The 18,148-nt window shown below is 42.5% G+C and overlaps 1 protein-coding gene across 1 annotated transcript; it reads left to right on the forward strand.

Annotated features, from left to right (window-relative positions):
• The first annotated feature begins 1,065 nt into the window (after positions 1-1,065).
• Positions 1,066-7,836, forward strand: LOC111973031 (zinc finger protein ZIC 5-like). Its single transcript, XM_024000172.2, has 2 exons — positions 1,066-2,308; positions 4,035-7,836. Exons 1-2 carry the CDS (start codon positions 1,246-1,248, stop codon positions 4,472-4,474), a joined length of 1,503 nt encoding a protein of 500 aa, XP_023855940.1. The 5' UTR covers positions 1,066-1,245; the 3' UTR covers positions 4,475-7,836.
• Positions 7,837-18,148: the final 10,312 nt, after the last annotated feature.

An 18,148-nucleotide genomic window follows, 5' to 3' on the forward strand; every position in this document is an offset into this window, starting at 1 on the left:
ACGGTGTGTASCCTACTTTAAATGAATTCATTGGCACCCATTTCAATAATACAATTCACACATCAACCCTTTTCTCTGGCAAACACTTGTCTTGTATTGATAAAATATGCCATTCTTTCTACAGTATGTGCTTGTAGGCTATATCTAAGCTACATGTATATCTCCATATATTAGCACAAAATAAAAGCCAAATATTCCCGACTATGCTTTATGCACGGATTGTTGAACAGTATTAAACAATAGCCAGTTGTACTCCTTGACACTTGCACAACTTGTGCTTTTCTGTATTAGGCTACTGGTGTGTAAAGTTGCAATAGCCTAACTCAATAAATCAGAAACGTAACATGGACAGACGTCAACTGCATTGTAGGTCTGCACGTCACACCTATCACGTGGACATTTTTCTAACCTATTTATTTTAAAGAGGAAATGTGCTATGGTGGTAGGCTTTATTAAATATGATTGTATGCAAATAAAACATGCATCTTGTACACTACATAAAAAAATACAAATACTAAACACTGAATTTGAATCACTACTTTGAAGTGTTGTGGACAATGCGCAATTTCAAGCTTCCCCTATGGGCGTTAGTCTCGAGTACAAAATAAGTTGTTTCAGACCATGGCTTTAAATGTATTTGATTGGCTAATTATCTCCATTATTATTTATTTGTATTCATTTAATTTGACCTGAATAAAAGTCCATGTACTTGAGTTATGCTGAAAAAATATGTGTTTTCTACACTGGGGTTACGCCAATCACTGGAAAAGAAAACGAAGAGATGAACGTCTGTATAGCCTACTGTATCCGTCCTACATTGTATCCACATGCGCCAGCCCCCAGTAAACACCGAGGGCATAAACATATTTACTGGTAACTTCGTGAGTAGGCCTACAACATTTTGGAGTCAACAGCGATAAAGAGAGCGAGGGGGCGGAACCCCGCTGAGCCCCTGCGCTGAACGACAGCCAATCGCTTCGTTCTCTTAACTGCCAGTCACCTAAATCCGTCCAATACCCGCAGTGCCATTTCTAAACTGTATTCCCTACTGCGTCCTCCAACTGTTGTATGTTCTGCCAATCGCTTGAGGACATAGTGGGAAAAGGAACAAGCAGAGTTAGAGGCAGGACAAAATAAGTTATATAGACCGCTTATATACATATATTTTAATGTTTTAGAAAATCGCGGTGGTGGGGGGAGAAACAATAGTGGTGAGAGTGGATGGATTTGACAGTGTAGTTAGTAATGGAGTCCCCTTTGAGCAAGAGGAATCCGGCGATAAGATTAGCGGATTTGGCAGCGACTCAACCTCTTCCTCATCAGAATATGACAGGCTTCCCGGGGCTAGGGGTGCATCACCCTCACTCCCACCATGCCCACCACCACCCTGGGGAGATGGGCAACGACCCCGGAGTGGCACTCACTCCATTTGGACCCGAGCACATGGCACAGACAAACGCTCTCAAACTTAGCCCCTCTCAGCACATTCAGAGCCACCACGAAGCCCAGACCGCTGCAACGGCAGCATCCTTCACTTCTGCTCAGACCACAGTAGGTTTCCCCGTGGCTCCTCACCCCCACTCAGGCTACTCTAGCAGCAGGGACTACATCCTCAGGAGAGAACTCTCAGCCTCGGCTATGCATGCACTTGGCGACCAGCATAGTTCAGCCTCCTCCCCTCATCACCATGGCATGTTCATCGCACCAACAGGTGCTTATGGGCACGCCGAGACTGGTGCCCATCCACTTTTCTCTGGACTCCACGACCAGGCAGCACCAGGTGCCCACCATCACCATCACCATGCCCTCAACGGGCAGATGCGTTTGGGTCTACCGGGGGACATCTACGGCAGGCCAGAGCACTTCGTCCACAGGCCCGAGCACTATGGACCCTCTTCTATCCACAGCTACAACTCCATGAACCTCAATGTGAACATCGCTTCTGCTCCTCACGGAGCCGCGGGGGCGTTTTTGAGATACATGAGGCAGCCCATCAAGCAAGAGTTAATCTGCAAATGGATTGATCAAGAGCAAACTTCAAAGAAGCCCTGCTCCAAAACTTACAGCACCATGCACGAGCTGGTCAACCATGTCACGGTGGAGCACGTCGGGGGACCGGAGCAGAGCAGTCACGTCTGCTTCTGGGAGGAATGTCCACGCGAGGGGAAAGCTTTTAAGGCGAAGTACAAACTAATAAACCACATCCGAGTTCACACGGGAGAGAAACCCTTCCCTTGTCCTTTCCCCGGCTGTGGGAAAGTGTTCGCTCGCTCTGAGAATCTAAAGATTCATAAAAGGACACACACAGGTCAGTGAAAGTGCGCCCGGATTATTTTAGAGCTGCATCAAAAAACAGAAATAGATATCTTTGATCGTAGTAGCCTAGAAGCTTTGACACTGTTAAAGAAACTGTTCGTTGTAGACAACAAATGTGTATTGTGAAAAGTTTTCATTTTAACTGCTGRCGGGCATCTGGTGACCATGCGTAAAAGTAACGGGAACGAGATTTAATCGAATACAACTAACTATTCATACAGTCGAGCCAAGGCGTCGCCTGATTTGATGTACAGTTTCTGAAACATACGCTTGTTAGACATTGAACCTCGACGTGGGTGGTTATGCCATATGGTTTGTGAAACTTGCTTACGCATTTCCAAGTGAGTGAATTCCAGGTGTAGTCCGTAGAAGACGTTTACGCCTTTATGGCTCATGTTACTGCTATGTTGATTTATCGAATCGTCGCAGCAGAAACAACCATCAGTTCAATCTCTATGTACTGATTTTATACGTTACTATATCGAGCTCCGGGTGAAAATTAAACCATATATTTTTGGTTGATGTTATAACAGTTTTAGACTGTGTTATAGGCTGATGATAACCACATCGAAACTTGACTCACAATAATTTCACSCTGAAGATAAACAACAAAGCGAAAACGGGCCACTGGGGCTTGCTTTGCTTCCAAATTGATATACAGTAGCCTAGAAATTGCCATTAAAGGCCATCAACAGCAATGGCGTTAATGCAAGACAGTCTAAACACTTGTAGTGTGATGCAATACAGTATGCAGTGCCGTGCGTGCTATGTTACCGAATAGCCTGCAAAGCAGACCAACTTTCCAACTTATAACCCACACGACTACTTATTCAAGATGAAGCCGGTGTGTCATTAAGGGCCGGCCTGTTTGGAAAGCAAATGGCTCCCAAGACTGGTGTGTGCCCAGAGGGAAGGGGMTGCTCCAACACACCATGTCCATGCTTTGAAAGCATGAGATCTTGATAGCCTGGTGTATGTTTTTATATTTTTGAATTGTCCATTTTACAATCATAAAATCATTTTACAATACAAGCATTACAACATATAGGATGATCTTTATTAAAAAAAATACATAAATTTAGGCCTACCAATGCACTTGTTTCCTCATTACTGTATATAGGCTACACATTTCCCCCACGCGTTCACGCAGAATAGCCCACGGGCCACCCTATGTTTCGTGTAAATGAGTCAGTCAGGAACATGCCTAGTACATGTGGGAGAGGAGTGGCGGCGGGTGTAGATGTATAATAGATATGGTATGTCGGACAGGAAGCCCTTGCGGCAGAATAGGCTGCCACACCGACCATTTATGGAGTAATTAGTGCCGGAAGTGGTATGTTACCAGGCAGTTAAGCGATGGATTCAATTATAGTCCTAGTTTGGGTAGAGCATGTGGACGTCCATGTTGAATAAGTGGAAAAATCCATAATAGTTTGTATAGGCCAAATGAAAAGGAATTGACATTGCTGTTTGCTGGGAATATATTGTATGCTATGGATTTGATGTCATACAAATGGTTAATGGTCCAAACCATTTGGTAACTTTATTATYCTCCTTGGACTTTGACAAAATGTTTTTTATAAAGGCCAATATAAAATGTCTTCATCGTGTTTTTGAAACACAAAGTGCACATTATGTTATGGTACATGCACCCTTTCCGGAGAGTTATTGGATATGAGTAGCCTAATGATAAATGTCTCCATCTCCATCTCTTCCAGGAGAGAAGCCTTTCAAGTGCGAGTTTGACGGCTGCGACAGGAAATTCGCCAACAGCAGTGACCGGAAGAAGCACTCCCACGTCCACACGAGTGACAAGCCTTACTACTGCAAAGTCCGAGGCTGTGACAAGTCCTACACGCACCCCAGTTCGTTGCGGAAGCACATGAAAGTCCATTGCAAGTCGCCTCCGCCCCCTTCCGCCAACGCTTCGTACCATTCCTCTACAAACCTTCTCAGCGCGCCCCTTTCGCCCGCCTCCGAACCGCACAGGAACCGGTCAGCAAATCTCTCGCCTCAGGTTACCAACCTTAATGAGTGGTACGTGTGCCAGGGGAGCGGGGGACCCAACCATCTCCACACCCCATCCAGCAATGTGCCAACAACGGACTCGGAAGAGGAGGACACTTTCAGAAATTCAGACCCAAGGACAATGCTCTAATGTTTACAAACAGAAGAAAAATAATTCCCCAAATTGTCTCTCAAATGTGTATATGTGTAGTAGCCTAACGCTTCGAACACACCGACAGTGTCTTTGCTTAAAATAAGACGCAGCATCATCTGGATACGTATGCAACAACAGTTCAACAATCACCTTCTGCTACCATTACTGTCAAGCTAGAACGCATACAGTTTGACCCATACGTTCGACAAATCCACGTATGCACCACACCGAACGCACTGCAACTGCCTCTGCGACGCAATGCTTAAAGCAAACGCAGCGTTTCATTGGAAATGAATGTAACTCTGTTGTACCAAAATGCAATGACACTGTCAGTGTGATCGAAGCGTAAGACCTAATAAGTGCATGAGGACTGTACTGGCTGTAAGCATATCAATTGGACTTTGTGAAGCAAGAAATAAGCGCTGCGGATGTCAGATGATGAATAACAACAACTGCCTTTAAAACGTGCCCTCTTTGTTTCCTTTCTAAAGAGCTGAATGTATCAACATATCAACAAGTCTCAACATAGAGAAGCTACAATCACCAGTATTATTTGAGAAATGGAAATAATATATTAAGAGGACCAAGAGAAGCCTGAATGTAGGCTACTGGAAACATAAATACAATGTCATTCGTAAGGATAAAAGCCTTTGGACAAACACCCACATAGCCTACATATGCGGGATACATTTACATGCATGCATCTTTTAACATGATTAAGTCATACGTGCTTAGTTATGCTTACATTGACATTGTCCATATGGTCGCACACCCTCGAAGTGTAACATGTCTTATTCGTCAAATGTCTAATCTCAGACAGAAGGGAGAAAACAGACGTCGTGGCTCACGCAAACTACACGAGCCTTGAACACTAAACATCCCGAAATGGTGTAGTTGCATTTCCTTTATCTTCTGAATACCTCACAGTAGACGCGAGAACTAATGTAAACATCCAATTGAATTTCGAACACCTGCAGAGAGCGAGAGACATGTCGCACACACATGACCCAATTAAGTCATAAATAGGAATCAAAATGATAATGGCTAACAGCTAAGTGTCTTAAAGGGTTCATACGTAGTTTTGATATTAATACAATGACTAAGTTAGGATATCTATTTTTTGTCCTAGGCTATTTAAGAAGTATTTAAGACTATATTTGATGCAACAAAAAAAATTACACCAGTGTTTTTCACTCGTTAAAGAGTAGCCTACGAATAAGTCCTTCGAGACCATAAATATGTACACTGACAGATTTTGTCCCTAACGGTCAGATTTGTATATAATTGTATTAATGCTCGTGATTGTTGTTCTTAGTCTTAATTACGAAGAATGTTGTTTTGTACATTGTAATTTATTTGCTGGTATTAATGTTGTACTGGATTTACAGAGACACCAAAGAATAATAATATACATTTTGGTGAATAAGTAGTAGCTTACTGATGCTTTTGATCTTGTTCTGTAAAAGAAAAAGTATTATTCTTTACTTGAATATAGGCAGTGTAAAGTATTATTCTTTACTTGAATATAGGCAGTGTAAAGTATTATTCTTTACTTGAATATAGGCAGTGTAAAGTATTATTCTTTACTTGAATATGGCAGTGTAAAGATTATTCTTTACTTGAATATAGGCAGTGTAAAGCATTATTTTTTACTTGAATATAGGCAGTGTAAAGTATTATTCTTTACTTGAATATAGGCAGTGTAAAGTATTATTCTTTACTTGAATATAGGCAGTGTAATGTGAAACGTCCCTTCTCTCGCATGCCCTTTGCAGTGACTGTGTTTTTCTCTATGAGGTGCGTGGTGCCGTTGGTTATGTTGGATAAAAAGTGTTGATGAAACAGCTATGATTGTGCAGACCCTTGATGTTCGTGGTCCAATTGACAGTATAAATTCAAGCTAAAGCTGAATAAACACACAGGGCCGAGTTAATAGGTGTTTTTTGGTTTACATAACTTTATTGTTTCTTCGTGGGATTCAGGAGGCCTGCCAGTGCCGGATGACATTCTTTAAACAAGAAGATGTGTAATGTACTTGTTTACATGCAGTAAATGCAACTGCTGGTAAAATCAGTTGTTTTATTTTTTTTATTTAACCTTTATTTAACTAGGCAAGTCAGTTAAGAACACATTTTTATTTACAATGTCGGCTAAGGAACAGAGGGTTAACTGCCTTGTTCAGGGGCAGAACGACAGATTTTTACCTTGTCAGCCCGGGGATTCGATTTAGCAACCTTTCGGTTACTGACCCAATGCTCTAACCACTAGGCTACCTGCCGCCCCTTGTATAGCTGGATTCACATTATTACAGCCTATAGAAGATCGAAGTAACTTAGGCTACAAACACATTGCCAAAGAAAAATGCATAATTATTGACAGTTAATGTTTTCACTATTAAGTGGTAACTCACATACAACAGGCCCAAGAAGGGGCTGGCATAAATAAACCAATCAGCAGGGCAAATGGGGAAACGTATAGTCCCCTAATGGTGTCTCTAAAAAGTGGGACAGCACAAGTAACCGAGGCATGAATCATTCATGATAAAATAAAAAAGATCTGACAATACGCAGGACCTTGTACGAAGTATATAAAACAAGTCCCCGTCTTATTTATTCCATTAAAAGGCACAATCTCACTTTAAACGTCGCCCCTGTCCAATGTATAGAATTCAAATGGACCAAAGTGAGTCCTGCACCACTTCAAAGGCCTGCTATACTTCTGAGCCGAAGGCCCGCCGCTTTGACACTCTTCATGGTGCGTTAGGAATTCTATGACAATTGGCGAGCGAGCCGCTCACATTTGAATATGTCTGGTGAAAAAGAAAACACTAACTGCCACTAAATGTACGATCATCAAAGAGCACAGTGCACCTTCTCCCCCCAAAAAAGCCTCATGTGTCGACACAGACAGCCCTATATTTTCACRTAAAAGGGCAAAACAAGAACAGCCTGTGCTGTTCTTGTTTTGCCCCCATATATTGTTGACAGAAAATGGAATGCAGGGACACACTCTATTGTTATTTTGCTCTTTTTTTATGAGAAAATGTATGGTGCTATAGGATGGGCAAAGAATAGGCAAAAAGGTGAATTTATACATTCAGGACTTCAACCGACACAGGTGAACTTCAATTGTCTCAAATAGTGTGCCAATTACAATTAAATGAGCGAAATAATAGAGTACTTGATCCGTTGCTGCCTTTGCACTCCATAAGTAACATTTGTGAGAGTGTTTAGTCTTTATCCCTTAGCATGAGATGGCCTCTTGAGTGTGGTTTCTGTGTCATGTAGAACAAGCCGCAAAAAGAGGACGCAAGGGTTGCGCATCCATCTCTGAACAGAAAAAAAAAAAAACACAAACAAGCACCTAATCAACCGGTACAACGTTTAATTCCACACCGAGTGAAAAAGCAGACTTACGTGTTGAGATGTAGGCTTATCAATATGAAGCACAAATTGCTATGACAATTGATCAACGCAACAAGAAAAAATGACAGAATCTCCAATATTAATCTCCCTCACAAGGCAGTTAAATTGACCTTGCTTGAAATGTTGGTTTTAAGTCAATGTTCACTTTTTCTCCGACTTTGTCAGCAAACACGTTTTATGGAAGATAATCAAGTTTTATTGAAAACAAGCAGTCTTCTGTCGCTTTTTTTGTTGCCTCTCCTTTTATCCATAAACCCTTATTTGGACAAAGGCGAAATCCTCTTCTATTTATTTAAAACAAGTGCTCCGTGAATGTTGCAAAATAAACACGAAGAAAAATAACCAAAGAGATAGTTCCCTCGGCGTGAAAAGGGCGGACTTAATAAAAAGGAGTGAAGCAGTCACCGTTCAATGAGAAACGCTTTGAAGTAGAACTTATTATCTGAGGAATAGTTTTGGGTTGTCCTAACGACGGCACTGAATGGGAAAGGCTCTCCTTTGTCAGCGATTTGTTCTCCTTTAGTGGGATGCCCGTGGAAATCACTTACATGGCCCACCTTACCACGCCGCCTGCAAATCAGTAACCGGCCGAGTCAGACATGCAGACGCCACTTCGGCAAGGACAAAGCAGAAGTCGCGGGGAAAACGGCGCTTGTTCTCGCCCTCTCTCTCAGTTCGCCCTTTAGAAGGGCCGAATGATAATTTCGGAGACGACCGTAGGACCAAAACAAATGTTGTCTTGTCAGATTTTACAAGAATTACCATTCTCTCTGAAGTTCAGCACACAGAGCATAAATACAATTGTTTGTGGTCTAGGCCTAGTCTTTAAGGCTATAGGCCTACTGAGTTTCTGTTCCCTTATCATGTAACCAACTAAGATGTAGCTTATTTGGTCCATTGCACCTGTGCCTCAGATAAAACAGCAACATCTTTGCTCCACTTAAAGTTATGGCTCATACTTGATTCTTTACAAAAGCATCTCATGGGATGCCAACTTAATATATATATGATAATTCAGGACACATAATAAGAATATTGGGACGAAGAAAACAAGGTTTCCTACACAAATTGTACACTTCCCAAGTCAGTCGAAAAGCAACACATTGCGACGGCTTTGCCCCGCTGGCTGACAGAAACGTTTCCCTCTCAAAATATCAAACATCCCCTTCTGCATGTGTCTGACAACATAATTGTGGCCGAACTATTACCTTTTGGTGGTGAGACAGGTTTAGAATGTTTTAGCCTAAAAGCACTTGGATAAATAGTGAGGTTTACCACCTGAAAACACCGTCAAGTGGACTGAATTTGGAGAGCTCATCTTTTTTTATTTTCTCCCTAACTTTTGAAGCTGATGTTAATTAAAGTGATTGTAAGCGAGCAATGCCTCCCCTTTGTCCCCGTACCTCTGCCAATGAAAGGCGAAGCTCGCAAGGGTAGCCTAGTTTTGTCTCCTTGTCGATTCAATTTTACAACTCCCGATTTGTCTGGGATACACTTGTGTAATGATGCAATAATTTAAAGTTAATGCAAATATATCTTGTGATAAAATATATAATGGGATTAAATCTTCACCAATTATGACAATATAACAGACATGTCATTCCTATTTTCATTGTTCATAATGAAATACATTGCAATATATTCAGATGATTGGTGGTGCCTATTTTAATCATTTGTTTTCAATTATATCAACAAGGACGTGAGCATTACAAAACACTTGTTGAAGACAATAGCGTCGAGGGATAGGCTATTCGATTATTCTTAGATTGTCGTCATTGTAGGCTACAAAAGGCCAATTCATGCCATCAACATTTAGGTCAATGCAGATTAATAAATCAAATATCTTGTTATTATTGTATGCGTATCTATCTTATAATTTATTGCATAACAAATGGTTGTCATTTTCCCCCTGCAAAATGATTTGTCTGGACCAAGCTGCCATTTGTCACTCTTGCTAAAACACCCTGCACTGTGAGGGTCAAGCTCCTCTATCCCAAACACATCCCATGATGGAAACATATGTGTACATTTTAAACCCTCATGTTGTCTATTTGGTGTCAGACAGACAGTCTCGGACTTTCTTACATCTGATATAACGATTCAGTTGCTCCCTCCTCAGCGTGCTACGCAGGCAAGACCCAGAAAACTGGGCACATGTTCATTATCTAGGCATTTTGCCAAACTCTTCCTAGCACCCTACCTGGCTAGTATCTTAAGTAACATGAATAAGTGAGAAAACAGTAGAATCCAGTTGCAGTTGAACATCCTACATCACCCGGTCAGCTCCCACCTTCCAAACCGCCAAAGATTTATCGAGACAGCGGACATAGGCTATTTTTCTGCTCAGCGCACAGTGAGTACTTATGTAGCCTAAGCGCCGACCTGTCAAAAAATGAAAAGATCCTTGGCTGAACTAGCGACTTTTATAGAGTGTAAGGATCGAATCTTTCTGTTCCAGTAGGGAAACTTTAGAGAACGGACGTGGGCGAATTCTGCTTGAACTCAATGATGCATGTTTGAAAGCTTGGGGAAAGTTGGAGAAATGTGTTGTCCTGTTAGATTAGGGACTGGGTGAGTGGCTGTTCGTGGTCTGGACGCATAAAAGGAGGACTACTTTCTCCCCTCGACCCTCACTCGAGCAGCTGTGGTTTCACCTATTAGCCCCGATGTCTTTCCGAAAGGAGTGGTAGAGTTAAACATCCGACAATGGGCACGCCAGGGGGGAACAGTCCTGACCTATACCCGGTTTTAATAGTTTCATAGGAACTTCATTAAATCAATTACTTAGTGAGCACATCATCATTTATTTGTAATTAGCTGTGAAAAGCTTGATTTTTGTTATACCGTTATATTGGAAAACCCAGCGGGGATTGTGCGTGTCATAGCCTACAATCAGGTTTTGTTTGCCTGTGACTCGTCTTGTTTGCACAGTGTGTTTAGAACATTTATTCAAAAGTACTCAAAAATGAGGTAAAGTTCATTCTGGTAGCACAGTTTTGCGCCAAACAAGTGTTCTCACTTGTGGGGCATGCCTAATAACTTCAAAGGGAGCCTATTTTGTTACTTTACAAACAAAACCGTCGGTAAATACAAATGCACTGGCCTCAGTTGCAGAGTTGGTGTCGGGGGCAGTGCCAACATTAAAGTAAGACCAGCATGTCAACCAAAACAATTTAGGTGTCTACTTTAAAAACTTCTCCTGTGACAGTTTATTATTCTGAAGAAGTGTTATTTTTCATAAAATTGTGTTTAAACACCCAAATATTTGAAAAGTGAACAATATCGATAGATTGACATTATTAAGGGTTATAGCGTAGATATTAGGGTTATAGATTCAGTGATGTAATACATGAATTATTATAATAGGCTATAGCAAATCTGTTAATTCAAATTATCAACTGTATTTTCAATTAAAATAGCCACGCATATAGGCCTAAAAACAACGTTGTCAATTTCTTATTATATTATTATTCTATGAGTAATAAAATAGGCCTATTCTTTTGAATTTGTCCTCTCAAGGGAATCACCTGAATGAGTTTGATGATCTACGTGTCTACGTGTAACTATTCGGACTAACGGAAATCGATGAGCGGCTCAATACTACCCATTGTTATTATTGTCTGTAAAGTATGAATAATTGTAAATGTTCCAAAGCGCAAAGGTAAAAACTTACAATACAAACCAAATATCAATTCCATTATTAGGCTATATAAACTGATATAACTTACTTAGACAATTTATTTAAGAAATATTTCTAAACTTTAATCAGATTCCTTATCCTAAACAAAAACACTTTCCCCTTGTTATCATTATTGGCCTATTGATGGCCCTATTCAAAATAATAAAATGTCCAGTTAAGTTTTAATATATATATTTTTTAACTATGCAAGTCAGTTAAGTACGAATTATTATTTACAATGACGGCCTACCACAGCCAAACCCTCCCCTAACCAGACGACGCTGGGCCATTTCTGCACCGCCCTATGGGACACTCGATCACGGCCAGTTATGATACAGCCCGGGATCGAATCAGGGTCTGTAGTGACGCCTCTAGCACTGCAATACAGTGCCTTAGACCGCTGCGCAACTTGGGAGCCACTACAATCGGCGTATGTGCCAAACAGTGCACTTATTCAGCAGAAAGACTTGCTTCAATGCAAAAGGAGATCGAAAACTATATGTAGGAGGCCATTTGACGCTAAATAATTCATCTTTACATTTCATGTAAATACTTCAATTCATGCTTTAGTCATCTGCACATTCCTGATTGCCTCASAGATTTTGTGCTCTTACAACATATTGCTGTGTGTATGGTTGCCTGGCTGTATGGCTACTTCCCATGCCATGCATCAACCCCAGTCATCCACCCCAGTCAAACTCAAACCAATGCATCACTCTCCCCCTGCCTGCCTCCATCCCAGAGAACCTGACATAATATCTGGACACTCAGTAACATCTGTGGGGGTAGAGACTTGGTGCTGGTCCAAAGGCCCCATCCCTGGGACTGGGAGCCACTCCAAGGCAGTAGGTGAGGGAAGCAAGGTCGTCCACGGACAACCACATGAGCCGGACACTAAAGGCCGCCACACACTTTACGCAAACGCAGCGTAGTTTTCTAGTATTTCAACACACTTTTGTGTGGCTCAAATTTAGGAAAAKAACTCAGTTGCTCTGTTCACATAGGGTGTGTATAGGGCCCTTAAGTGCACTACTTCACGAGTCTCCTCGGGTGTGACGGGGGCCTGTAAAACCCTAAAATGCTGCTTTTCGACGGTAACACCAATGTTACACCAATGTTACATGCACCTTTATGTTATACGAGGGAAATTGTGTTTCCTTAGCTAGGGCTGACAATGAGGACTTGTGAAGAGCAGAATCAACAACCTCTGCATAATCAAAACAGTTGCTTTGTGAGAAGGTATTAAAGTTCACAGTTAACCATTGTTATGTAAATTACAGTTGAAAAGTACCAGTGGCCTGGCTTTGGCTCCAAGTGAGAGCAGGTCCGCCACAGCGAGACAGTGAGACACGGGTGCCCGGCCCGAGTAAATTAAAACAGAAAAGTCTGAGCGTTTTGGAGAAAAACACCGGGGTAAATCCTGTTTGGAAATGCTCCATAAACGCAGGGTTCTTCCAAGAGATCACCAGGTGGTAGGGGGTGGAACTGTGTTGCGGCTGGGTTGTATCTCGTGAGAGGAWGGGAATGTTTTAGGAGATGCACAGTTTGTTTGTTGGATGGCGTTACAGTGTTGCACTGGGGCCATGCTTGCCTTGAGCGGGTCCTGCAGAAATGTAATGCTGGTATGAGAACAGCAGAGCAGACTTTACCTATTATAATCTTGTTCTGAGGGCAGCTCTTACTCCAGGGCAGAAACTAATGTGATTTGTTTAGTGTTTGGTTAAGTTGATTAAGTTGAGGCAACCAATCCCAATTGGTTATGGTTATAGTTAGAGGCTGGGTTAAGTTAAGGCAATACATATAATTGGTTTAGTGTTAGGGTAAGGTTAGAATACAAAAAACACACCTGGTAACAAAGGGGTTGGTGTGTAGGCCTCTCCTAGTATAGGTACATAGCAATGGTAATGTCTAGAAAGGTTRTAACATGTTTGAGGTGTTGAGAAAACATCACAACATTATCTGTAATGACACATTGGTCAATAATCAAGGCTATTAAGGTTTCAATTTYAAAAAATGCACAAGAATGTGCAGATAAAAGTAAGCAAAAATATCAAATTGTTCTAATCTTGAACTGAACGTTTTCTGATATTCTAGGAGTGCTTTTGAAAACATGCTTTGATGCAGCGGTGATCTGCATAAAGACCATAAAAGCAATGTCCTGTAAAAAAATACATTGGACTCTAACAAAATCGACCCCCAAAATGGATGTCTTTACCTTTAAAGTGATCACGTTCACCATCTTCCCCACCCCCAAATTGAACATCTCTATCTTTTTTGCTTTATCCAAATCTGTGTCTTAATTACATGCCTTGTGGATTGGGTCAAAACGTTTCAATGACACTTCTTGGATATGCCGTATCTCTCTCCCTCCATTCTTCACCCCTCTTTTCCCCCCAGAGCCACCCCTTCCGCCGTGGGCACAGATAACCCACTGGGTAAAAACTGGTTGACTCAACATTGTTTCCACATTATTTCAACCCCCAAAAATCTATGCGACGACGTTGAACCAACGCATTAAACTGATTGGATTTGCAAAAAGTAATCAACGTAAGGGCATTTTGTCTGTTTTAATCCAACTTTTAATCTAAATCCAATGACATGGTACATTTTTTGTTGTTGAGTTCACGTTGAATTCACGTTAGTTGACAACTCAAYCCAATGTAAATCAAAACTAGACGTTGAACTGACATCTGTGCAAAGTGGGAAGGATCTCCACCAGATTTGTGTGGAACTATCGCGGCTGACACATCAGAGGCCGGGGCCTGAACGCTTCCCCTTCCCCGAAGAAGGTCAGTTTCAAAAGTGGAGAAAATCCTTCTCTCACAGCTGGAGAGGAGGAGAGCAGGAACACCATTCTGGCAAACAAGAAAGAGGGGATGATAAAAAACATAGGGAGAGAGATAGACAAAACCAGGTAGAGAAAGGAGAGAGAGGGTGGCACAAACAGGTATGGGTGGCACAAAATAGGTAGAGAGATAAAGATAGAGGGAGATAGCGAGAGAAAGGCAGAGGCCAAAACAAAACAGAGCCAGACAGACAGAAACAACCAAAACCAAATAATGTCCAAATTCGCCAGCTGGGATGGTTGGTCAAATGAGCTTCGGTTCAAGCAGGGGCATTCCACCTCCAGAGGCAGGGATCTGACTGACTCCTTCATTGTTTCCCTCCTCTGTCGCTCATTGCGGGCCGTTTGCCAAGCGTGGTCCCCAAATAACTCCAAACCCCCATGTCTTCAACGGGGCTCTAATCCGRGGGCGATACGCACATAAACTAGCGGTGAAGAATCCCTGGCGCGAGTCAGGGCCACATTGCGTCACCAGGGCCATGCAGAGTGGAGGTGCAGCCTGGCCTCAAAGACTTATCATAGTAAACGTGCATCTGTGACACTCAAATTAGTATGATATGTTATGTTTGGTATGGTTATACTGTATAAGAGAGAAGGTTACTTAAGCAAAAAATGAAAGGATAGTGGTTGGTTGGAAAGGATGGGTGGGCGTATTACAGGAATGTCTAGCAAATTTACCATTAGCTAATTACTACATTGGGGAGACCAGGGATGGCTGTAACCCTTTTAGCATTTTTGTCAATTTCTCAGAGATTGTTTAARTTACCAAATTGAAAATGTGATATGAACAACTTACATCTGCCAAATTAAATCAAATTAAATTATATTAAATCGTATTTGTCACATGCTTTGAAAACAACAGGTGTAGACAGTGAAATCCTTACTTACAGGMCCTTCCCAACAACGCAGAGAAAAATAAAAATAAATAATAGAACAATTATAAAAATAATTACAGGGAATAAATACACAATGAGTAACAATAATTTGGCTATAAAGTGCATTCGGAAAGTATTCAGACCTCTTGACTTCCACATTTTGTTACGATACAGCTTTATTGGTCCCGTGTGGCTCAGTTGGTAGAGCATGGCGCTTGCAACGCCAGGGTTGTGGGTTCAATTCCCACGGGGGGACCAGGATGAATATGTATGAACTTTCCAATTTGTAAGTCGCTCTGGATAAGAGCGTCTGCTAAATGACTTAAATGTAAATGTATTATGAAATTTACTGAATACTACACACAATACCCCATAATGACAAAGAGAAAAACATTTTGCAAATGTATAAAAAAACAACAACTGAAAAACCTTATTTACAGAAGTATTCAGACCCTTTGATATGATACTTGAAATGTGTCTACAACTTGATTGGAGTCCACCTGTGGTAAATTCAATTGATTGGACATGATTTGGAAAGGCTGTTTATATAAGGTCCCACAGTTGACAGWGMATGTCAGAGCAAAAACCAAGCCATGAGGTTGAAGGAATTGTCCATAGAGCCCTGAGACAGGATTGTGTCGAGGCACAGATCTGAGGAAGGGTACCAAAAAATSTCTGCAGCATTGAAGGTCCCCAAGAACACAGTTGCCTCTCATCATTCTTAAATGTAAGAAGTTTGGAAACACCAAGACTCTTCCTAGAGCTGGCCACCCGGACCAACTGCGCAATATGGGGAGAAGGGCCTTGGTCAGGGATGTGACCAAGAACCCAGTGGTCACTCTGACAGAGCTCCAGAGTTCCTCTGTGGATATGGCAGAAACTTCCGAAAGGACATCCATCTCTGCAGCACTCCACCAATCAGGTCTTTATGGTAGAGTGGCCAGATGGAAGCCACTCTTCAGTAAAAAGCACATGACAGCCTGCTTGGAGTTTGACAAAAGGCACCTAAAGGACTCTCAGACAATGAGAAACAAGATTCTGTGGTCTGATGAAACCAAKAATTAACTCTTTGGCCTGAATGCCAGGTGTCATGTCTGGAGGAAACCTGGAACCATTCCTACGGTGAAGCATGGTGTTGGCAGCATCATGCTGCAGGAATGTTTTTCAGTGGCAGGGACTGGGAGACTAGTCAGGATGAAGGAAAAGATGAAAACCAGTTCCAGAGCACTCAGGACCTCAGACTGGGGTGAAGGTTCACCATCCAATAGGACAACAACCCTAAGCACACAGCCAAGACAACGCATCAGTGCCGCTAGCCATGCGGTAGCAGAGAGAACAGTCTATGACTTGGGTGACTGGAGTCTGACAATTCCTGGATTGCAGGGAGCTAGGCCCCATAGATGTACTGGGCCACACACACTACCCTCCAGGCGGTGATGCAGCCAGTCAAGATGCTCTCAATGGTGCAGATGTATAACTTCTTGAGGATCTGAGGCCCCAAGCCAAATCTTTTCAGCCTCCTGAAGGGAAAGAGGCATTGTCGTGYCCTCTTCACGATTGTGTTGGTGTGTGTGGACCATGAGAATTCCTTAGTGATGTGGACACGAGGAACTTGAAGCTCGCGACCTACTCTACTGCAGCCCCATCGATGTGGATGGTGCGTGCTCGGCCCTCCATTTCCTGTAGTCCACGATCAGCTCCTTTGTCTTGCTGACGTTGATGGAGAGGTTTTTGTCCTGACTTCCTCCCTGTAGACTGTCTCATTGTCGTCGGTGATCAGGCCTACCACCGTATTAATGATGGTGTTGGAGTTGTGTGCGGCCACGCAGTCATTGGTGAACAGGGAGTACAGGAAGGGACTAAGCACGCACCCCTGAGGAGCTCCCGTGTTGAGAGTCAGCGTGGCGGATGTGTTGTTGCCAACCCTCACAACCTGGGGGCAGCCCATCAGAAAATCCAGGATCCAGTTGCAGAGGGAGATGTTTAATCCCAGGGTCCTTAGCTTAGTGATGACCTTGGAGGGCACTCTGGTGTTGAACGCTAAGCTGTAGTCAATTAACAGAATTCTCACATAGGTGTTCCTTTTGTCCTGATGGGATAGGGCAGTGTGGAGCGCATTAGGGATCGTGTCATCTGTGGATCTGTTGGGCCGGTATGCGAATTGGAGTGGGTCCAGGGTGTCCTATCAAGATGATGATGGCCCTAATGCTGTGTCTCAGTTGGTCCCTCAGGTCACATAGGAGTGGACTGTCCCAATCAGAAGACTAATAGTGTAATTAGGCCATCCCCATTAGGGACCGGCACCTTTTGGCCCTTCCCTGACACTAGCGATGGTAAATGACAGCAGATCTTGCTAACGAACCCCACCGATCTTGGTGGCAAGGCATCATAACAAGCAGAGCACATCCTCAACCAGACAGTCTTACTTTAGAGGTGGTTGGTTATAAGTCATTTTATGTATTTTATAAAATATATGTGCAAAGAGTCTAAGTAGTCAATTTGGGTTGGATTCGATTTAGTCTATAGACAGGCAGTTAGAGTAGGCATTAAATAGTATTTACAGAGACAGGTGGGATCTGTTAAGCATAGGCTACCTGGATAGAGGTGTGTGGGGTCACATCATATGAGTTAAGTGGTGATCAGTGCCCTCGTACTGTCCTACAGAATACTTGCACCCTTGCCTTGAGCAATATGACTAATTGCACGGTAATTCTTTAAGAGGTAAGGCAACGTAAGATTTGTGGCGTGGGATTCATGAATCGAGCTTAGCTGAATTCGGGCACATAGGCATAGCATGCTCGCTGCAAATTGGTCCTGGTACAAGTGGGTCCCCGAAGAAGTCATAAC

The sequence above is a fragment of the Salvelinus sp. IW2-2015 genome, linkage group LG2 (assembly GCF_002910315.2).
Source record: "Salvelinus sp. IW2-2015 linkage group LG2, ASM291031v2, whole genome shotgun sequence".
In the NCBI taxonomy this organism is placed as follows: domain Eukaryota; kingdom Metazoa; phylum Chordata; class Actinopteri; order Salmoniformes; family Salmonidae; genus Salvelinus; species Salvelinus sp. IW2-2015.